A 24,997-nucleotide genomic window follows, 5' to 3' on the forward strand; every position below is an offset into this window, starting at 1 on the left:
TCCCACAAAAGAGAGTAATTATTTAAGGGCGGAATTTTTTTTTAGATTAAAACTCGGCAGCTCTTATGGGCATATGTCCACAAATAATAAAATCCAGAGGCTGGAACTTTTTATAGGCAAACTCTTTAGTCTAGCGTGATAAAATGGATATTGATTGTCAAAATGATTTACGATCACTGCTTTCTGTACCTGACAATCTGAATGATATTTAAGCAGAATTGGATGTTTGTTTTCACACAAGTCACTGGTAAATGATCAATAAAATTCTTTCATCTTGTAGACTAGTAAATGCTACCTGTTGATTGTTTGGTATGGGCTATTAGAGCCAGTGCCAGTTGTGTGACTTTTATTATATAACCAAAAAATGGTGTTTATTATGTCAACAAGAATAGGTGGTATCTGGATTTATCTAGTTCATACAAAGTATGAGTATAGTACATTTCTTGATCTTCCACATTTTTTGTGGTAGTCATTTATCAAAAGATCTGAAACCATGAAGCAAAGAAAGATCTTCCAGTTGTAAAAGGAACATCTGCCAATGACTTCTACATGATCCCAACAGGTATTAGCTGGCATATTTTTTCATTTGGATTTGTCATGGTTTTGTTGCATAATAAATCACAAAAAAAAGATCCACTACAAAATCTGTTTTTTGGCGTCAAAAATACAGACAAGTGAATTTTTTCACCAGGCATTTTGCTAATTTTTCACCATTTCTATAATTCTTCAGCAGTTTCATGAATTTTTATGTGAAACAGGACAGATTCGCTCATCAATGGTCAGAAAACCTGAACATTTAGAACTTAGAACAAATATACAATTTTTTGCATCTTTATTCCACCAATATAAATAATCCCCAAGACTGCAACCAACTATGCTGAATTTTTGCCTTAATGAATTTAACAGATCACCACCCAATTTGTCTACATATCCATCCTTTAAAACATTTTACTTCATTATCATGCCATGATTGTTGCACAATATGAGGGACTGGCACCTTCTTAAATCATACAGTATTATCACGTGCGTTAAGTCGCATATCGCATGCGTTAATTTTCGCGCGACCGCATGTGGCAGTTTTAATGCATGCGTTAATTAGCGCACAGAAAAGAATACTAACGCATGATTCACAAACAGTAAGGCGCGCTAAATATCGCATTAGGCTATGCGAAAATTAACACCTACTTGAGGCAGGCGATAATTATAGAAAAGTACAGTTAATGAGCTTTTGGCAAAAAATATGGACTTTGCAGTGTTATTTATTCAAGTATGTGTTTCCCCTAGAGTGATGCAGCCGCCAGTTTGCAGCGAAATGGTCATTTTTAATACAGTAATTTTCCACAAGTATTGGCGTGTATGGCTAACATGGCGTGCGTTTATTTGCACGACTATTTATATGCGGCTACAAGTGATGAAATGTTTCGGCAGGCATGGATTCGCAGCAAATTTTTGGACGTGCGGCAAATTTTTCCGTGGTGAATTTTTTTCATGCATTTCGCAAAACAATCTGCCAATGGCAAAACGAATGAAAAAATTTGCCACGCAGAAATTCACAGCATGTCCAAAAATTGACACAGGTGTCAAAAAATAATAGTCGCGGGCAACTATTTTTTTGGCCGCACAACATTTTTGCCGTTTCGTGGATCTTTTGAAAGATTTGCAAATTTTTCACCAAAGATAACCAGAACACATTTGCTCATTACTAGTGGCTACTATTTATAAGCATCTACTATTTATATGATACCATTTATATGCTACTATTTATATGCGGCGACAATTTATATACACTATTTATATACGCGGGCATTATTTAGCGCATTTACAGTCAAATACCGCACGAAAATAGTCTTCGCGAGTTCAATAACGCCTGCAATATCGCGCGTAAATTAGCGCAAGTATGCTTATAGTGAATCGTGCGATAAGTCGCGAAAATTTAGACGCGGTAAAATTTTTACCACACGCTAATAATAGCGCATGTTAAAACGCACTTTAGTGAATCAGCCCTCATATCTCTTCATATGGTCTTAAATATCACCTATATGCAGATATCCAGATATATTTAGACACCCCCACACTAACTATTTAATCATTACTAATGATGGCATGACTAGTGATGGGCGAAAAGTTTCGCCAGGCATGGATTCGCGGCGAATTTCCGCGTTTCGCCATTGGCGGATTGTTTCGCGAAACGGATGAAAAATTTCGCCGCGGAAAAATTCGTCGCACGTCCAAAAATTGTCGCGGCGTCAAAAAAGAATAGTCGCGGGCGACGAAACAAGAGCCGCGCGACGAAACAAGAGCCGTGCGCGACAAAACAAGAGCCGTGCGCGACAAAATAATAGCCGCGGGCGACAATTTTTTTTGTCGCACGACATTTTCGCCGCTTCGCGAATTTTTCGCCGTTTCGCGGATCTTTTCAAAGATTCGCTAATTTTTCGGCGAAGCGAAACGGAACAGATTCGCTCATCACTAGGCATGACCATTAACCCTGTAAATGCAACCGTTTCCTCCACAATATTGCCAAGATAACCCTTTCTTTCATAAATTACTTGCAAAACTTGCAAAAAATCCATGCCTTTATCCTTTCTTGCTTAGTTCTGTAATCTCCTACTAACCTTAAATTCTGCTGCTAGGATCTTCCTGCTCTCTCCTAAGAGGGAACCTGTTCAGCCCCAAGTAAGCTCTCTAGCATGGCTGCCTGTTAAGCAAAGGATAGCATACAAAATCATTCTGCTAATGTTCAAAGCAATTCACTCCTTTGCTCCTCACTACATTTCTTCGCACGGCTCCCTGTATGTTCCTGGTCATCTCTGATATCTGTTATGGAGACATTTGAAGGTTAATTAAAGGAGAACTAAAACTTAATAAAAATAAATAGGCTAGAGTGTTGTACATTATGTTTTAGGCTTCTGTACCAGCCCAAGGCAACCACAGCTCCTTAGCGGGGGGGATCTGTGCCTCCAAAGATGCCCCAGTAGCTCCCTATCGTAAATTTTTTCGGTGAATCAAAACGGGACAGATTCAGTTATCACGACTTTACTAAACATGACAAAACATAAAACAAAGGAAATTTCAGAAACTGGGTACACAGCTACAGTACTACAGATTTAGTATTTTCCATGTCTGGATTATACAGAATCTTAGGAAATGTCCTAGCCTTATATTACATAGGGACTGGATATTCATTTTTATTGTTCTAACTGCACCAAACTATTTAAAGTGATACTGACATGAAAAAACTACTTTTTAAAATATGAATCTACATAAAAAGTTACCTATAGGTCATGTTGATCATTTTTCACTGATAGGGCTGCTTTTGTGAGTAATTGTTACTGGAAGTTCCTAAACCTGACTGTTTTGCCAACCTGACTGTCCCCTCTCAGCCTGTCAGTTACAGCTTCTAATGCTAACGGACTCTTGCTGCACAAATATGGCCGCCCCCTCATAGAGAAACACGGGGGATCAGATAGGAAATGTAAAAGCCTCAGGAAATATGTTTATTGTAAAATTATAAACCTCATGCAAAGGCAATGTTATGAAAGTATCAGTATCAATATCATTTTAATGCCCACTGATCATTGGTTTCTATGAGGTACAAGTGTGGGGGAAACCTTGTTTATATTTCTGCTTAACCCTATAGTTTAGGCAATGTGTACTATTTACATTTCCCTAAAGGTGATTTATTCATTCTAGCTATTAGATGAAGCTATCATATATGCATTGGTCCAGGCTGGTTTCTGCCATTAACCTTTAGAGCTTAGTGCAATGAACTTGAAGTAAGCTGAGCATATTTTTAAGCAAATGTCTCGTGGGCATTATCTACTAGCGTTGCTACTTTAAAATGATCTATTTTCTTCAGCTTGTTCAAAAGCATACTTCAATTATATTTGCTGCAACCTGAATTAACAACCTTTGAGAATGATGTTATACAAGTATCCTGCTATGGCACGAGGGAAACAAAATGTGCACAGTTAATAGGAAAAGATATCAAAAATGAAGCATAATAATTGTGCAATTTATTCAAGCTAAATGCACTATAGTGCACTATAATTAAATATGAAAAACTAAATGCATCTCTATATTCAGTTGTCATTAATTTTACAGGGACTGAACATTTTTCTAATCTAATAGCTTATTTTTTGCTTCATGTATAGCATATTAAAAAGTATATTATCCTCAAGGTGCGTAAACACAAAATAATAGAGCAAAGGTTTTGGCCTGTGGAGAAAAAGATCTATGCTCAAAGGCCGTCAAGTAGCTGTGATGCAGGGTAGGCACTCACTTAGCCTCATTAAGCCAAAGCTCTTTTTGCTTGTCTTTTGTTCTGCATGACAGCAGCCTTTTTTTTGTATAATAATTCATTCCAAGTTCGTTCCAAGCAACCAAAACTGGTGAACTGTGGCCATTTTAATGAGAAATATGGGTAGTATGCATAATCTGTAAACCATGTGGGTCAAGCAATCACAGAAAAGTGCAACCAGTAAAATGAGATATCGTCTAAATCACATACTTTTCAAGTTGTTTTTAGACAGGGTATAATAATAGAAACTAAAGTAGGTATTTTTTTCATTGCATCTCTCCATCAAACAACACCGAGTAACAAATAATAGCATTTGGACAGCTTGTGTTCTTTTATTTTTTTTTTGTAATGACAAATACAACTACTGTAGCAATCCTTTTACAATAATAATAATAATACGATTTAAAAAGGGGAATAAAAAATGAATTCTAAATTCATTCACTTTCACAGGAAGCAATATTACTGAACAATGAGGTTTTTTTTTATATCTCAAAGCAGAGTAAACAGCATAATTCTCTTGCAAAGCTGCATAGTACAATAACACTGAATAGGCTTTTACAGGTCAGCTGCAATGTCAGAATGAAGCTCCAATGGACTATGCTGGGGACAGAGAGAGCCAAAATGAAAAAGAAGTGAAGAGAAGGGTTATAGCAGCATGAGACAAGAATTTTAATCACATTTTTATTTGAGGTCAGGTAGCTAGACACAAATATGGGATGTTAAGATATTTAGCTATATACATTTTGTTTGCTGCGTGTTGAATAATTCACCGTGGCCTTGTTATATACAGAGTTTGAAGAAATTGAGTTTGAGAAGTGTATCTTTCCATTAAGCCATATGGCTAGTAAAATGGTCAATTTGCCCCTAATGTTAGTGTAGTACTTGGAAGTAGCTATGTTGGCACAGTTTTATGGTACCCAGTTGATACATTAATTTAATAAAACTACAGGAATGGGATCTATTATCCAGAATAACTGGATAAAGGACATTTCAGTAATTTGAATCATCGTACCTAAAGTCTACAAAATATATATTTTTAAAAAAATGAATAGGATCGTTTTGCCGCCAGTGATGATTTATGTAGTTTACAGTAGTTACTACCAGGTACATGGTACTAAAACTGAATTATTATTAAAAATAATAATAATTATATGCTTAAAATTGACTCTTTTGGAGATGGTGTTTCTGTATTTCAGCATTTTCTGAATGGGTATTTAGAAAATGAATTTCATAACTGTAGAACATATAATAATAATGTAGCAGGAAATGTATAGATTTAAAAAATATTTAGCAATTTAGACTAATGAGAAAGCCCACGTTCTTTGAGGATGTCATAATACATTTTAACCAGACACAAAGGGAAGATTGTTTAACAAAACTTGACTATGACCTGCAGAAACTATCGGGAACAAACCTATTATGTATAAAAAGAAATGCATCTGTAAACAAAATTAAAAAAAAACATGAGTAAAGAAATTCCGTCCGAATAATACTAATAGCTAATCCAGAGTGACTTACCAACCTGATGAGAGATTTTTGAAACCACAACTAAACTCATTTCCACAAATGTCTGTCAGTTCAATTGATCAAAAAATTTAAATAGAAAAAACAGGAACAAAAAAGACGCAGAAAACACCTTTTTGTATTATCACACAAATGCAAGCATCAGATATCCCCAAAAACCTCTAAAACCACAACACACAGAAAGATATTACAGTTGTATAAAGGAAATCTGCCATTGACTTTTACATGATTTTGACAGATAATAAATCGCAAAAAATCACTTTTTTTCACAACAAAATCACATTTAGGTGCAAAAAAATATGAATCGTGAAAATGTAAGTAAATCACATATGGGCTTTTTTTTATAAATATAGGTGCAAAAATTGCAGTGCAGTTGCCAGTGGCAGCCAGTTAGGTCTTTGTTTTCCATTTCCAATTAGTAGTAGACTGTTCAAATTACTATGAGTTTAACTACATTGTACAAATTAACTCAACAAATCACCAACATTATGTTGTTGCATAAAACATAACTATATTCAAAATTTTCGTTAATTAGGGGTCATTCTCGAGCATAATTGTATACATAATTATTTAGATTTTCACACATTTCACTTTCTAACTAATGTAAAAACACCGTAATCCATGTATCCATTTTTGCATCTTATGACTAAGCACATCATTGGCAAAATAAATGGCTGTTAATGGAAGACAAATGTCGTACTTCACAGACTCTTCTGCTTGCCATTTCATGCAGTTATGCTTTTATCATTTAAAAGGAACAAAGAAGGAGAAAGAAACAGAAGAAGAAAATTTTCAGCTCGTCTTTTTATGTTCTACAGCAACTTGACCTCACAATTCCTTAACATTTTGCTTTTAACACTGCCAGAAACTTGCAAAAAGTTTGTTTCTTACATCATTCAAAGATTACTCCCCCACAAAGTAACTATGATTCAGGAAAGATGCATCAGAACCACAAGATGTTATTTGAAGTTATTAGAGGCTGAGCTTGTAGTTTTAGTCTTGTTTATGGACTGTCTCCCTGGCAAGTTTTTTCCCCTCCTTAATTTAGGAAGAAGTGTTTATAATCATATTACAAATATTGAGAAGAGGCAAGACAAAACAGTCTAGGGAGCTTGAAATTGTTTAAATTGTTAAATTACTTTGTGTGGCCTTCCATTTCTAAATGGCATTTTCCACATTAGGGACAACTGCCTATGCAGTAATTAGAGATACTATAAATCTATGTCATCAGAACTATAGAACTGCCAAGCTGTGAAATTATATCCATGAAGCATTTGAACAGGCAGATAAAATAGTTTAAAAAGGTTTGAATGCCTTATTCACAAGTGATAAAATTGGCTTTTGGGATTAATACTTAATAAAATATTTGTATTCTATTTGGGGCCAGTTCTGCATACAGTTAACTAACACTATTTTCATAATTATTGCCAAGGATAAGTCAAAGCAATTCTGTCAAGATTTTTATGGTGTAGTTTTTTTTACTAAATGATACTGTTCACATTGCAGATAAATCATGCTACCATTTAAATAGTTATTTGTAAACCAATACAAAGCAGCTTCCATCTCAGGTTATTGTGCCTGAACCCATGCTTTCAGAAAGAGCAAGCACTGCACAATGCAACTGCTCTAAGCTATTGTTTTCCTGCTTAATATAACTCAAGTGATCCCCAACCAGTGGCTCAGGGGCAACATGTTGCTCACCAACCCCTTGGATGTTGCTCTCAGTGCCCCCAAACCAGGTAGTTATTTTTGAATTCCTGACTTGGTGGCAAGTTTTGGTTGAATAAAAACAAGATTTACAACCAAATAAGCCTCCTGATAGTGTGCATAGAGGCTGCCTAATAGCCAATCTTAGCCCTTATTTGGCACCTCCATGAACTTTTACGATGCTTGTGTTGCTCCCCAAGTCTTTTTACATTTGACTGTGGCTCACGAGTAAGAATGGTAGAAAGGCTTAAGTAAATCCCAAGTCACATGGCTGAGGGCATTTGGGAAAAGCGAGAAAATGTCTAGCCCAATGTCAAATTTTAAAGTTAAATATAAAAAAAATCTGTTTGCTCTTTTGGGAAAAAAACAGATTTCAAAGCAGGATTCTGTTAAAGGAGAATTATTAATGAATGCATTTTGTAAAGAAAAAAAAAAAAAGCGTTCCCATGACAGAATCCCTTTAAGATTGCACTAGACAGATACAAGCTAATCACTGTTTGCTTTTTATAAATTATTGTGTTTTAAAATAAAACACCAACATTTATTACTAACAAATACTTAACAAGTGGACATATTTGAAAAGAGTAGATTTGAAGAAGACATAACTGTAATGATTTATGATATATGATATAGTAAAGGTTGCTAAATGGATTAAAACAAAATAATCCCTTGAAACAGTGTATATAACCTTTTTCATCTATATATCAAGGAATAGCAAACTCCAGAAGAGAAAATAAAATAGTTTCTTCCAAATAAACATTCTGTTAGGATACATAGGGATCCGGAATCATTTTAGTTCAGGAATATAATCTCTTTCCCCAAAAGACAATGTAGCAATAGCCTTCATAATGGTTGTTAGAATAGCTACTAGGCAGCCAGCCCTGGAGACCTTCCTGTAGACTCCACATTGCAAATGCTATTTAGACAAACCTTAATGATGTCTTTAACAAAAATATAACTTGACAACAGTGTTCAAGAAAAAACAAACATTCTGATCTCCAAGGACTGTTCGGCAGTACTGAAAAGAAAGCTAAAGCAGATTATACACTAGTGTTTTTCAAACTCATTTGATCGTCAAGAATGTCTTAATTGTATAAGTTTCAAGCTTTTGCGAAATTAGTAAGTGACAATTCTAACCAGCCATGATGTGTGTAGAATTTCAAAGGGCAGAGAAGCTATTGCATTCATTGGGAATGGTTAGACAGGCTTTAGAATTCTATTAACTAATGGCAACTACAGGCACCCAGTTTGTTTCCTATAATCTTTGTATAACCCCAACTGTTGATATTGTTGTAGTGGGTGCAAGAAAAAAAATCATCCACTACATTTAGAAAAATAATTTGTTCAAATAAACTATTTTGACATGCAAATAAATTCGGTGGAAGTTTCGTGAAACAATATGCCAATAGCAAAATGTGGAATTTCGCTGCAAATCCATGCTTTGCAAAAAAAAAAAAAAATCATCACTAACAAGGAGAAGGCCTACACATTTTTTTAAAAAAATCCTAATTTGCTTCATAAATTGACTATTTCCAGATATGGCTAACCCACAAGTTAAATGGTAGCAGCCATTCTGTCCACTGTATTGTAATTGAAAGTCAGAACTAATGCTACATCCATACTATTGGGCATACCATCATCAGCTTACAAATTGGCACAAAAATACAGTATTTATAGCAGCTATGATTCTGCTCAGGTCTTACTGTAGAAGGGCTTCCCTGCCTGAACAATGTCCTTTCATTACCAAGTTAGAGTGCTGGGATTAATTAAGGCTTAACTCCAAGACAAGAGCTATGAAAATGAGTGGATGTGGTTTGCATGGATAAAATTTGAGGAGGGTCTGGAAACTCTCCTATACAGTAACTTAGTGGTCCCCCCTTTTTTCTCTGTTTTAAAATATTATCTACAGTAGTGAAGAGCAAATCTGTCCCCTTATTCCTTTGCCGGAAAATTTGTGAAACAATGAAAACTTTGCAAAATGAGTTTGTCACGCAACTTTTTTGACGTGTGTCTTTTTTTTTACGTGATCACGCCTACTTTAACATGGTTGTGCCCATTTTGATGTACCTGCAACTCTTTTTGACGAGCAACAACAAATACATTTTAGCAGAACTTTCACAAAACAATTCGCCAATGGTGAAAAGCAGAAATTCGCTGCAAATCTATGCCTGGCGAAAAAAATTGATCATCACTAATCTATAGTATTGTCTACTGTACTAAACAAATGCAATGGGATGGAGGCAGAGCTACACTGGGGGTTATGAGCAGATTTGTGAGTCAGATGATAGTACCAACAGGATTTTGTCATGCAACAGCATTAGACTTCTTGGGATGTAACAAAATTTGATCCTGCATGCTGTATTGTGAAACTGGATCACATAAAAGTTAAATGAAACACAGAAGTATCTCATGAAGTGTTGGATAGCAAATCTCCAGTGTAGTTTAATGATCAGATCCATTCAGTTACATATTTTTAGACATGTGCAACTACATCCACCTTCATCCATTTGTCAGTCCAACCATATGCAATATATATTTTAAACTGGGGAATCACAGTAGACTTAAGATTTTCCTGACTCTCATACAATTTTTTCGGATAAACAAATAAGGTATTTAATGGTTTGATCAAAATGCCAATTTGTCAAAATGTCTCTAACTTCATTCTGTGCTTTTGGGTTTTAGAGTTAAGCATCAGTACTGAGCTCTGACTAGCAATGAATAAAACTGCATTCACCTAAAAGTTCACAAAACTACAGAAAAATCTGTAAGAGGTTTAAAATAGTAAATTATTCATTAATTGCTGCATTAACATGTATTAAACTTCTTGACTTTCCATAATTTCATGTGTTTACAATCAGGAGCAATATCTACAGTTAGTAATTTTTTCAGCAGGCATGGATTTGCAGCAAAATTTCGCAATTTGCCATTGGCGATTTTATTGCGAAACTGTGACAAAAATTGGTTGTAAAAAAAAATTTGCAGAGACAAAAAAGTCATCAAGAAAAATGTTGCTGAGAAATAAGTCACTGATTTAGAGTGAGAAAAGATGCCCATTGACTTTGGATTACAAACAAAGTTGTGCATAAAAATTTGTCGCCTATTGACTTCAATGTGTTTCACAAATTTTTTGCAGTTTCGCAAATTTTTTATCAATTTCGGAAATTTTTCAGCAAAGTGAAATACAAAAACAGTACAGATTTGCTCTTCACTATCTACAGTAACACATTTGTCTAAATTCTAAATATGTAGAACAGTTAAGAAGCAGAATTAACACTGGCTTTTTGACTCACTTGGGCTCCAGATTTGGTTTACTGTGTGCATGGTCTGTGCATAGGAATATCTAACACATGCAAATTTCAGCTCAGTCCAGGGAGAGAACAGGATGCCACTTCATCTTTGGTTGATAAGTAAGAAATGTGAAGGACCCCAGGGAGCATGAGGCCTGCCACCTTCTAGTGGTGCCAAGGAGAGTAGTTAAGTTACGTTAGATAGTAATTGGTTAGATATGTAGAGATGGTGAGAGATAATGAGAAGTTAGTTGAGCAGTTAAAGCTCCAACGAGGAGCAGAAAGGGACCAGAGTCCTTGCAGTACCTTACCCAGATAGAGGGGATAGGTTAAGTAGGGCCTAATGTCTCAAATGCAAGGCTAACCCCTGTGCTGAAAGTCTATTAGATTAGAGCATCCATGACTTGAGCAAAGAGGCAGGGAAAGTAAGCAGCAGGCTGGGGCCGAGTGACCTGGGAAAGCTTATTCTATTTCACATAGATTGTTGGGGAATTAGTGTGCCAAGTACTATTGAAGAAGTTGTACACATGACAAGTTGTACAGATGTACACTTGTACAGTTGTACAAGTGTATCAAAATTGTAAATCAATATATTTCTACCTAGTATTTAGTAGAAAACAGGTCAGTTGGCTCAAATGTCATCTATTCATTTCATATCTATCCGTTTTTAGGGTTGAGTCTATAGTATCCCCTTTCTACAATAGACATAAATGCTTATTAGCCAGGTAGCATGTCACTTATTTTCAGATCCAGTTCCTTTCTATGTGGTATCATAGAGTTTAATGTAGTTTGCATTATGCATCTAAATAATCTAATTAGTCATGCAGCATAGGGATTTTAGTTGAGTCAATGGAGATGGCCACTTGTAAACAGTAGGTGCAGTGGACTTGCTTTCATAGTGTGCTTGCTTGATACATATATAACAGATAGTATATTCAATCAAATGCTATTGAACCTGAATGCAGGATGCTTATTGAAAAATGCCACAAGGGTTTCCCACTCTATTGTCAATTGAATTTTTAAGTCTAAGCTCTGTGCAGGGTGTTAGTAGGTTTATAGAACTGCAGAGAATTTGCATCTAAAAATTTGTGAAAAAATAAATTGAACACAGACCCTGACACAGAGGTGCATTGCTGTTAATAATTTTCCTCTCTTTTAAGATTTACTCTTTCAAGTTTCTCTTGTACTGTATATGAAATTGATTACAATATACTAAACACATTTAGAAAATCTCTTAAAGTGTTTTTCACTGAAATACTAGGAGCGGTATTCCTTTAGCATAAAATTGGACATAAACAGCCATCTCTCTAGCAAAATTCATGTCTCGGACAATATACTTCAAATGAAATCACATATAAGATTAACATGTAGAGTAATACTATGTTTATAGAGACTTGATAGATTAGATTAGAAAATGAACAATGAAAACATTCAGGTTGGAACATTTTCTAGACATAGCTTTATGTCAATATGTGCAAATACAATTACTTTGCTACTTTACATATTGCCTTGAAACCATTTATTTTTATGCAGTTAGGCAGCCATAGGAGCTGCTACGATGATATAAGAAAAATAATCAAGCTAACTAGATCTACCCATATATCTGCCATATAAATGGCACCGTGCTAAAATGATTTACTTCTGCATAGATGCATTTCAGAACATCCAACAAATAAGCCTATTGCAAACATTCTTAAATCTACAAAAGTGGGGTAAAAGAGCAAAGCAACTATAAAATCACTTCTTTTCACCCAAGGAATATTCTTCAAAGAAGCACAACATTATAAATGACTGTTTACTAATATTAGTATATTTCCATAAATTAGTCTGCAAACAGACAAACTTTTAAATATTTATTTTCATTAATTCACCTCCCTATCAGATCATGTGGAGATAATTACCTGCCCAATTTGCAAGTACAGAAATGCAATAACTGAATACATTTTTATTCTAATGTCTTTTTACTTTTCTGTTTTTTTATTTATAAGGTTAAGATATACAAAAACAATATAAACTTCATACACACCACCATATGAATATTAGCATTATTTTACAGCTGCAAAAATACAGGTGAAATCAGTACTGCACTGTACCCTCTACTACTGTAAGGGGCACATTTACTAACCCACGAACGGGCCGAATGCGTCCGATTGCGTTTTTTTCGTAATGATCGGTAATTTTGCGATTTTTTTTCGGCGTCTTTACGATTTTTGCGTAAAAACGCGAGTTTTTCAGCATCTTTACGATTTTTGCGTAAAAACGCAAGTTTTTCGTAGCCATTACGAAAGTTGCGCAAAGTCGCGATTTTTTCGTAGCGTTAAAACTTGCGCGAAACGTCGCGCCTTTTAAGTTTTAACGCTACGAAAAAGGCGCGACTTTGCGCAATTTTCGTAAAGACGCAGAAAAACTTGCGTTTTTACGCAAAAATCGTAAAGACGCCGAAAAAATCGCAAAAAATACGAAAAAGTCGCAAAATGTTCGTTTCCAATCGGAATTTTTCCAATTCGGATTCGAAATCGTGTCTTAGTAAATCAGCCCCTAAGTGTTCAGATGATCTGTTATTAAAATATAAATATGGTATAATACAGATAATAGATATTAAAATATCTTTTATATTTGTAATTGTACCTGAAATGGAAAATATTAATGAGGGTTATGGACCTTGTCACACATAACCACAGTTATCTTTATTCTGTGCTCACCAATCAGGGAGTACCATCGGGAGTACCAGCCCGTCATCTCTTCCCCCAGTTTCATTGACTGGGCAGTTTTATGCATACAAATTCTTGGTGCGGATGAACTACCGTAGTACAGCACTATTTGAAAGTGCTGTTGGATCATCAAATGTGGCAATTCTATAGGTTATTAGGCCACAAAATGTAAAATAAAATATAATTGGTTAGTAAGGCTAAATAGATTTAGGGCAGGCAATGTGCAGCTTAAAAATAACTGTTTATATTCATCTTTAAAACAAAGACCAGAGACATTGATAATGGGTACTAAAAGAACTGATAGTCTGTTAATAGTAATTAGTAATTTACACTTTAGTCTGTCAACTTATAATATTTGTATTAATTAAAAACATCTATCGCAAACCTCTAAAGGGTGCCAAGCGCTGTTGATCAATGTCAACCAAACAAACATATACTTTCATAGCCAAATCAAAGCTAATAGCTGAGTGGCACTTTTTGGTGACTATACCGGTGCATATTTGCTCACTGTTAACACATTAGTACCAGTGTACCTTAGGTTGCTGTATAACTAGTGAATTTTGCCTAGTCTTTGAAATAATGGTCCACTAGATTAAATCCATTGCATTTCAGAACTCTGTATGTAAATGTTTAGGTTTTTTTTACATTCTAATTCTGTATATATTCTTAATGCCCAAGGATGTCATTTGTATTCAATAGTCTAGTGATCCCATAGTTATATGTTGTTGGACTTCATTCTATGGAGAGGGTGAATCTCGCTGTAGATCTTGACCCCTGGTTTATAGGGCACATTTATTATGTTATGTAAAATACGGCGACAAAATTCACCACACATCGCCAGACTTCTCTGTGTAAAAAATGGTGTAAAATCGGTGTAATTTTTTACACTTTTTTTTCTTCTGCCAGAACTTATGTAAAATAACAGCATAAAATCTGACGTTCAGAAGGCAAACTTCTCCATTTATTTTACACAGCTTTTTACACTTTTTTCTGTGAATTTCATTTTACACAGCATAATACATAGACCCCTTCAGGGTTCTGCATTCTCCTTACTGAGACCTCCTGTCTAACTTGAGTTGTACACTTTGTTTAAGGGAAAGGGACCAGTTAATGAAGGCTTATAGTGAGTGATAGGTTAGCAGCTGTCATAGGACATTGTATGAGTTCAAGATAAATAGTGAGTAAGAGCACATGCACATTCCTATGAATAGATGTTAGTGTGGGATTGTTCCTCAGTTTCACAACTTTCAGCTGAAGAGACATATATGCTTTCCTAAGGGCAATTTATATTATCGCTGATGGTAAAGCATTCAGAGATTAGTTGTCCCCGCTAGAGGATATTAATTGTGGGGCGAATAATCTTCTCATGTGTCATTGCCCTTAAGCTCTGAAGCACAAATCTCCTTCCTAATATCTTTTTGACACCTAGCACTTAATCTTTAAATGTAACTGTACTCTGTATTTTTATTTATTATTGCAATGACCCCTGTTTGTTCTATTAATTTATTGTTCTGCTGTATAGTGCTGTGTACATAAGTAGCGCTAAATAAATAAAAATATACATACATATATACACTATCCCTGCAAGGGCCCAGCTTAGAGTCGCATGTAGCGAGGCACGGCTTGCTTGGAGAGCAGAACAAATTAAAAAGTCTATTGCAATAGTACAGGTATAGGACTCCTTATCCGGAAACCCATTATCCAGAAAGTTCCGAATTATGTAAAGGCCATATCCCATAGACTCCATTATAAGCAAATAATTCTAATTTTTTAAAATGATTTTCTTTTTCTCTGTAATAATAAAACAGCACCTTGTACTTAATCCCAACCAAGATATAATTAATCCTTATTGAAGGCAAACCAATCTTGTTGGGTTTATTTAACATTTATATGATTTTTTAGTAGACTTAAGGTATGGAGATCTAAATTATGGAAAGACCCCTTATCTGGAAAACCCCAGGTCCCGAGCATAACGGATAACAGGTTCCATACCTGTACTACATATGTATTTATTAGAAACTGTTAACTTCAGTAGATAAAATACTCACAATTTATGGTGAGGAGTACCTCATAATTTAGTACCATGCACTTCGTTTTGGAGAAAATAAAGCTCTGCAGTATCAGTATTTATTCCCATGCAATATAAGAGTCAGAAATATGGCCTTCTAAATATATTTGTCAGCCTTTTCTTATGGTTCAGCAGTTTTTGTATGAAGCATTTTGTGTTTATTCTGAAGCCTTACAGTCATCATTCAAAGATTACAACTAGGAAATTAATTAACTGTAGATCAATCTGTAACTTTAACAGTGTAATTTGTTTTACTTTACTGTGTTCTGGTTTTATATGCGAATGATACAGTTTTACAGTACCCAAAACAAAGAGAACAACTGCGCAGAAAGGCAATTCCTTTTCAGGCTTAGAAGTTTGGCACAAATGCACTATTCAGACCAGATGAAATAGTGCCTGTTTTATACTTTTTTTGTAAGCATCCTTCAGACCTACTGGAGATACAGAACAGATGCCATTGAATTATTAAATGCTTCCTTAAAACATCTTCTCAATCCGCCATTTTATTGTAAATAATTGATGGAGCAACAAGCAGAGAACACCATGTACAGTTGTAATTTTAGTCTTCATGCAGAGTGTCATAACAAAAGGCTTAAAGATACTAAAACCAAGATTATATCAGTAGTGGGAGAATAGAATATGCTTTGTATTTTGACACTTTTCTGTATTTACATGCTTTCCCAAGGTGGCATCCTCTTATAAATGCTTGTTGCAATGCACTTTGAAGTTAACTGGGTAACATTTTTTGGAGTAGTGGAAATTTCATATTATACATATATAATAAATATACAATTTATATTTAAAATATTGTCAAAAAAAATTTCACTACAAATTTTTGCTGCTTTTTTGCTTAAAAGACCCACCAATGGTCACCCACCAATCAGTGTGTACTGCACAGTATTTTTTATTTGAATTTATATAATATATACAATATGTATAGAGAGAGAGAGACATCTCAAAAAGAAAAGTGTTTATTAACAAAATTCCAATGTTTCGAGCACCAGCTGCGCTCTTCCTCAGGAACAAACCTGCATACAGTATATACAAAAAAAAAATACTGTGCACTACCAGGTACCAGGAATAGTGGGAAATTTTTTTCACCTGGCATGGATTCGCAGCTAATTTTTTTTAATGAAACAGCAGCAACAATTTGTCAAGAAAAAAAGAAATTCACCAGACAAAAAAGTCACTGCAAAAAAAAACAAAAAACCCCATTGACTTTAATGCATTTGAAGTAAGAAAAAAAGTTGCCTATTGACAATTTTTTAGCATTCACAATTTTTTTTGATGAAGAAAATGGGACAGATTCACTCATCGCTAATCAGGAACTATTGCTGTGAGGGTCATTTTCCAAAGAACCAGCAGAAAATGGACAAAACTGCTATGTTTTTTTCCGCCATACTGCAACATTTTCCCCATAATTCAAGCATATCTGTGGGTTCATGCTAATTAGTGTTATATCAAAATAACATAAATTATGTGGAAGATTAAAACTATTGTTTGTGGTACTATTAGATTAGATGTTTTGAGATACTGTGACCTGAACTAAAAATATATACAAGTACATTATAAGCAGGCTCAGACTGGCTCACCTGACATGTTGGGGCCTGCTGCCTGCCCAAAAGTCACCCACCCACACAAAACATCAAAAAGTGGGGTGTGGTGCAGAGAGGGGAAAAGAGTGCAGAGCAGCAAAAATGGCACTGGCAGGGGTAGGGAAATGTTTAATTTTTTTGCTTTTTATTGGATACTTTTATTGGATATTCTTTTGTATTTTTGGATTATCTTGCACAGTATTTTGTTGCATTGTATTGATTAACATTCTGACTACCGTTGCTAAGAAAACAGAATAAAAAACAGAAAAATTATTAATCTGATAGGAAGTTCTTGAATTTAACATACCTCTCCTTTGATTTCTGCAATCGTAGGTACTGGTTTTCCTTTTTGATGGCGAATAGTTGGTGGACTTTGCCCATCCCAGTCTTGAAGCTCATCAATACTTTTAAGGTACAGGAGTGCCTTCAGCCCTGTGCAATAGTCTTCAATCACAGTAAAGTCTTGATTTTGCACTGCACTGCAAACCTTAAAAAAATACAATACATTATTGCCGATACCACAACTATGCTAATGTGAATGCAGGTCATGTTTTAAAATATAGCCTTATTAAAATTTGGTACTCCAACACCCTTTGTGAGTTCATTATTCTAGACTTCCCATTTCAAACTCTTGGTTCAAGCTTTAATGTAGAATATGTTTTACTAATGTATCTGTAGGTATTATAGCAATTCCACCAACATTTTATTGGTTACCGTGATTACCTAACTGCATATATTGTCCACTCAGACCACCTCAGAAATTGCCATATTTTACATGTGCTTTAGTTTAAGGTATTTAAAGACAGACATTTTATTATTTATGTACTGGTTAATGGATACATCTGGTACTCAAATATTTAAGCAAGTAAATATATTAAGAAAATCTCTAAAACAAACAGTATATATGTACTGATACATAGGGGCACATTTACTAACCCACGAACGGGCCGAATGTGTCCGATTGCGTTTTTTTCGTAATGATCGGTAATTTTGCGATTTTTTCGGCGTCTTTAAGATTTTTGCGTAAAAACGCGAGTTTTTCGGCGTCTTTACGATTTTTGCGTAAAAACGCGAGTTTTTCGTAGCCATTACGAAAGTTGCGCAAAGTCGCGTTTTTTTCGTAGCGTTAAAACTTGCGCGAAACGTTGCGCCTTTTAAGTTTTAACGCTACGAAAAAGGCGCGACTTTGTGCGCAAGTGTTAACGCTACGAAAAAAATCGCGACTTTGCGCAACTTTCGTAATGGCTACGAAAAACTCGAGTTTTTACGCAAAAATCGTAAAGACGCCGAAAAACTTGCAAAAAATACGAAAAAGTCGCAAAATGTTCGTTTCCAATCGGAATTTTTCCAATTCGGATTCGAAATCGGGTCTTAGTAAATCAGCCCCATAGTGTGAAATCATGCATAAACAGAAATTCATACTTTTAAAAATATAGCTTTTGTTTTGCACCATTTGTATATAATGTTCCTGCATACATGAGTTTACACAGCTTTAGAAATATACCCCATGGAGTTTATATTTAAATGATCTATTATTTAGTTATACAGGTTGACAAAATGTATATCAAACACGTTTCCCTACAATTATAAAGCACTATTAACTTTTCTACATTTCAATTCTTCAGCTACTATTAAAGTATTATTAAGTTTTGGTATTTAAGATTAGACTTTACACTTAGAAAAAGTTGTAAATATTTATTTTCATCATTGGTTCTAGATTGTGAAATCTTTTACTAATCATTGATCCCTGCTGTAATAACTTACCTTCCATCTGCAAAAATGTAAACATGTAGTATGTCCTTAGTTGTGTTTCCCAAGTGTCCACACTGTGCAACACTTGCTATTCTGCTGGGCATTGGGTAGCAAGATATCTAGAGGGTGACAAAGTGCCAAATCTGCCATTGTTACAAATGGTGACAAATATCCTCCCCTTGAAAAACATTTGGATTGCATGTAAAACATAATAATTGTGGCAATTACGTGAAAATGTGAAATAGGATGTTTCCTGTGATTCAAGATCCAAATGTTAGTCAAGGTGAAGGTACAGTGGCTTGCAAAAGTATTCGGCCCCCTTGAACTTTTCCATATTTTGTCCCATTACAGCCACAAACATGAATCAATTTTATTGGAATTCCACGTGAAAGACCAATACAAAGTGGTGTACACGTGAGAAAATCATACATGATTCCAAACATTTTTTACAAATAAATAACTGCAAAGTGGGGTGTGCGTAATTATTCAGCCCCCTGAGTCAATACTTGGTAGAACCACCTTTTGCTGCAATTACAGCTGCCAGTCTTTTAGGGTATGTCTCTACCAGCTTTGCACATCTAGAGACTGAAATCCTTGCCCATTATTCTTTGGAAAACAGCTCCAGCTCAGTCAGATTAGATGGACAGCGTTTGTGAACAGCAGTTTTCAGATCTTGCCACAGATTCTCCATTGGATTTAGATCTGGACTTTGACTGGGCCATTTTAACACATGGATATGTTTTGTTTTAAACCATTCCATTGTTGCCCTGGCTTTATGTTTAGGATCGTTGTCCTGCTGGAAGGTGAACCTCCGCCCCAGTCTCAAGTCTTTTGCAGACTCCAAGAGGTTTTCTTCCAAGATTGCCCTGTATTTGGCTCCATCCATCTTCCCATCAACTCTGAGCAGCTTCCCTGTCCCTGCTGAAGAGAAGCCTGCCCAGAGCATGATGCTGCCACCACCATATTTGACAGTAGGGATGGTGTGTTCAGAGTGATGTGTAGTGTTAGTTTTCCGCCACACATAGCGTTTTGCATTTTGGCCAGAAAGTTCCATTTTGGTCTCATCTGACCAGAGCACCTTCTTCCGCATGTTTGCTGTGTCCCCCACATGGCTTGTGGCAAACTGCAAACGGGACTTCTTATGGTTTTCTGTTAACGATGGCTTTCTTCTTGCCACTCTTCCATAAAGGCCAACTTTGTGCAGTGCACGACTAATAGTTGTCCTATGGACAGATTCCCCCACCTGAGCTGTAGATCTCTGCAGCTCCCCCAGAGTCACCATGGGCCTCTTGGCTGCATTTCTGATCAGCGCTCTCCTTGTTCGGCCTGTGAGTTTAGGTGGACGGCCTTGTCTTGGTAGGTTTACAGTTGTGCCATACTCCTTCCATTTCAGAATGATCGCTTGAACAGTGCTCCGTGGGATGTTCAAGGCTTTGGAAATCTTTTTGTAGCCTAAGCCTGCTTTAAATTTCTCAATAACTTTATCCCTGACCTGTCTGGTGTGTTCTTTGGACTTCATGGTGTTGTTGCTCCCAATATTCTCTTAGACAACCTCTGAGGCCGTCACAGAGCAGCTGTATTTGTACTGACATTAGATTACACACAGGTGCACTCTATTTAGTCATTAGCACTCATCAGGCAATGTCTATGGGCAACTGACTGCACTCAGACCAAAGGGGGCTGAATAATTACGCACACCCCACTTTGCAGTTATTTATTTGTTAAAAATGTTTGGAATCATGTATGATTTTCGTTCCACTTCTCACGTGTACAACACTTTGTATTGGTCTTTCACGTAGAATTCCAATAAAATTGATTCATGTTTGTGGCTGTAATGTGACAAAATGTGGAAAAGTTCAAGGGGGCCGAATACTTTTGCAAGCCACTGTATTTCCAGGAGAATTGTGGCCCAGAGTAATGCAGATTTATCGTAGGTAACAAATCTCCAGGTCTGTCATCAACCATGGGAAATCCGCGGTACCAACTGAGACAATTCTCCTGAATTTGACCCTTTCTTTGGTGTCAGTCTGAGTTACAGGTGGTAAAGCATATGAATTGAATAACATAACCACTATAAAATATAGAAGAATAGAGGGCAGTTTCTCTACCAGTGTATGCTTTTAGCCTCAAATATGGCAGCTGCAGCAGCATAGAAACATGGAGTTCCTATCAGTTCAGGCAACTGAATCATTCAGCAGAGGTGTCAAGGAGAGCTGTTACCTGCCCACTGTTCTGTTGATAGGCTGCTGAGGGGAAAGGGAGAGGGGTGATCATTTTACTTGCAGTGCAGCAGTAAAGCAAAACTGAAGTTAATCAGAGCACAAGTCATATGGCGCCTCTGGCTTCTCACCTGGGAAAGTAAGAAAATGGCTAGCCTCATCTCAATTTTTAAAATGAAATTAAATGAAAAAAATCTGTTTGCTCTTTTGAAATATGGATTTAAATAATTCCAAGCATTATAAATAGATTCTGTAATTGTATCACCATTGTATATAGGACTCAGAATGCAATAATTCATTTTAATTCAACAAACAGTGCTAGGTATAATTTCCTTAGAAAATACTATTGTGTGCATTAAGGGGCTGTAAAGGGAATCACTGTCTTAATTTTAATATCATTATTCAAGGAAACCTATCTATAATTCTTCCCAAGCTGACCAAAACAAAAAGGCTTAAAGATACTGCCAATACTTAAATAGAATTATACCCAGGAACTACAGAATACAAAAATAAAATTGCAAAAATACAACTATTTAGGTACGTATATAAGTAATTTTGTAGAACATTACTTGACCATCAGGTTTAGCACACTGCTCATACAATTCCCTATTATCCTCTAGATCAGGGGTCCCCAACTGCCGGTCCGCGGGCTGCATTCTAGTGGGCCGCCTCTGTGAATATGCTGTGTACACGAAGCGCCGCCCGGAGAAAGGCGCGTAGACAAGCGTCATGTCTTTATAAGCGCAATGCTTTTATACGCGCCTTTCTGCAGGCGGCGCTTCACGTACACAGCCTATTCACCACAAATTAAATGAATGCCTTGGGAGAGGAAAGCGCAGCACGGATAAAAATGCAGCTGCAAGAAAGGTTGGGGACCACTGCTCTAGATGATGGTGAAACAACCCACACAAGTTTATAGGTCTCTATTGTTGGGAAAATTACTTCTTCATTAGAATATTATCACTGATCAGGTAATCTAACAAGGAAAAAGCATAATGGTTGACTGATGGTTGTCTTAAAAATACTGTACATCTATAAATGCATTGCTTGTAATTTGCAAAATGTGTAATTGTCTAAAAACCCAAATTTGATGAGGATAATGATAAAGTTAAACTCTCTCCCAACACTCTCTTTACTGCCAATTTCATTTGGATGCTCTGCTAAGCTTTATAGTACTGTACATATGTACTATGATCTTTGTTAAATGCAGAAATGTACGGAATTCAAATGCTTTGCCAGCCCTTAAATAGCAAGAATCACAGGTCCGTGTTCAACACAGCAAAACGTAACTCACCTGTGATTCAATTATATGTAGCAATTTAACAGAGTAGGTATATCTCTTGGGCTAAGGTTAGCTTTTGGAATCTGATATTTTTGTTTGATTCTGAGCCAGGGCTCCATTGAAATGCTTACAGCCATGACTGACAGCAGCTCTTTGCCATGCTAAGTGCCATCTCTGCCTCCCTCTACTTGAATAAATTTATTGCCAAAACAAGAGGCAAGTAATCAAATAATAATAAAACCAACGTGATTTGCTATGTATACATACAGTTGATGAGATATGTTCTTTCTTGTGTATGCTTATAACTATAATAGAGCCTTCAATGAAAAAAAAATCATTAAAATATAGAAAGCACTGGAGACTCATGCAGCAATCTTTTTCCTTCATTTTTCTTTATATGTGTGAGGTTTTTATTCCCTGCTCAGTGCTAGAAGAAATCTAATATAGATTATTGAAAACAGTTTTAAAAACCATTTCTAAACAGAAGAACTAAATTAAAAACAAACAATTTACAGTTGTTTGCCAGGTAATATGTCATTTTAAACTACTCTGAGAGTGTATGTCATTTTCAGTTAATAAATGCGTCTTATAAGAAAGTCATTTTTGGGTCAGAAAAAGCCATCTGGGACTCTTAGCAGTATGTTTTTTAGTACAGACAAAATAAAGCTATTGGCTTTTGGACATTGTTCCTGCAATTTCCCATGGGTCCCGAGAACTTGGCAACAAATACCATACAGTTCGTTTTTAATAAACTCAAAAAATAAACCATAGTGTTTCGAACAGAACAACATTTTATTTCTCCATAATTCCTGCATTCTGCTGCATTCTGAACTATATCACAATCAAGAAATACTATAGAGTAGAGCAATCATTTGTTAATCTTTCCTATTTCATAGAGCATGAAATTCTTTGGTTACATGTGAAAAAGTGGAAAACCAATCCAATATTGGATTTTCAATTATTAAACTGCAAAAGAATAACAAGAAAAAAAACATTTTTTTTCATTATATGTATAGAAGTACAGTATAAGGCACTTTTTTACTGAAATTTGTCAGGTTTTTAGCTACAATAAGAGTGTGTTTTCTCTGACTCACATGTTGTTAGTAGGTTGTATCCACTGATACAATTCTTTTGTAAAACCCTAAAATTACAGTCAGGTCGAGGGTGACCATAATTCCAATGCCAGTGCTCCCTAGTGTCAGTAAATGTTGTTCTTTAGAGGAGGATAAAGGGGCACACTGGTGCAGACAAAGTAGCTTTGTGAATAGCATTAATGCTTGCTCAATGGTGCCTCCATTTGTGCTCTTAGAAAATTGTGCTTGTGTTAATAAATGAGTCATCTTTGTGCTGGAAGCAGCCCCATACCTGCCATGAAAAAATCCTAATTTGTGAGTGAATTTGCGCATCAGGTCTAATTGTGGGAGATGCAATATAACAGATGCCCACAATGACACAAATTCTGGGTAACAAAGCTGCATTGTGGAAAAAAAGGAAATGGTCAATTATTTGTTACAAAGGTGCTTTGTATTTTGAAAGTGTATAGGCTACATACTGTATATACAATTTAACACACAAAATCTTATAAACAGGAGGAAGTAATGGTGCTCTTGCAGTTCCTTAAATAGTTAAGTAGAAGCTAACTGTTTAAACTTAAGCGACATGTGCCTTGCCTATAAATGCACACATCCAGTCTGTGTAATATGCATATGGTCATAATTAAGCAATCCTGCAACCAAAATCACAATTAAGTAACCGATACTACATTATATTCCTATTGTGCCGTTTTGAAGCCACACACCCTTGCACAATTAAAAGGAGCATATGGGTGTATTACAGCTTCCTTAAAAAGTCCCCATTATATGGAAAAAAAAGTCCAATCTAGTCTAACAGAAATACTGTATATAACTATTCTATATTTGAAAATAATTACTGTACTACTGGACATTTTGAAAGGTTTATATAAATGTACAAAGTATTTTTTTCACATAATGATGTGGAAACATGTCTGTAAAGGTTCTCATTCAGGGCCATACCAGGTCATGGTATACAGTATCTATAGTAATAAGTCAAATCAACTGGATTTGCTGCATTTAAAGAAATAAAAAATACAGCAAATTCACTTGATTTCACTTATTACTATAAATAGATGTAGAAAAATGGCAAACACAAAAATCAAAACTCTTTTCTATATTGGTGAAAGCATGCTAGGATAAATCACTGTGATCCCTTCTGAGGGTATTATTCTCTGGGTCCGTTATGCAGCTAAAAATTAATTTAATTAGCATCAAATGCAATTTATATTTAGATGCCCATCCCAACTTTAGTCACAACAAATGAATTCATTCAAGGGGTAGTTTATCGTAAAATTAAATTGTCATGTGATGGATACAGCAGTATCCTACGGGGCTTATTCATCAAGAATCATGGTCAAATTTGTGTTACAAAAAAAGTTGAAATTGCTTACACAAAATATGTACCGTGATTTTGTGCATAGGAAAAATAGGTAAACCACTAAGCTTATGCATCTTAAAGAAAGTTGGTAAGTTGTAAAC

At 35.6% G+C, this 24,997-nt stretch overlaps 1 protein-coding gene across 2 annotated transcripts in view; it reads right to left on the reverse strand.

Annotated features, from left to right (window-relative positions):
• The window catches only part of dpyd (dihydropyrimidine dehydrogenase), a 412,417-nt gene that overhangs the window by 22,205 nt on the left and 365,215 nt on the right, over window positions 1-24,997 (reverse strand). The window contains exons 20-21 of one of the 2 annotated variants that reach the window (XM_018093615.2): window positions 17,500-17,679; window positions 4,804-4,900 (exon numbers count right to left, since the gene is read on the reverse strand). In XM_018093615.2, the coding sequence (XP_017949104.1) occupies window positions 4,856-4,900; window positions 17,500-17,679 (225 nt within the window). In that variant the 3' untranslated portion in view covers window positions 4,804-4,855. Of the gene's footprint in view, window positions 1-4,803; window positions 4,901-17,499; window positions 17,680-24,997 lie in introns of those variants that run through there. The other variant, XM_002933799.5, reaches the window with a different exon arrangement.

Source organism: Xenopus tropicalis, chromosome 4 (genome assembly GCF_000004195.4).
Source record: "Xenopus tropicalis strain Nigerian chromosome 4, UCB_Xtro_10.0, whole genome shotgun sequence".
In the NCBI taxonomy this organism is placed as follows: Eukaryota; Metazoa; Chordata; class Amphibia; order Anura; family Pipidae; genus Xenopus; species Xenopus tropicalis.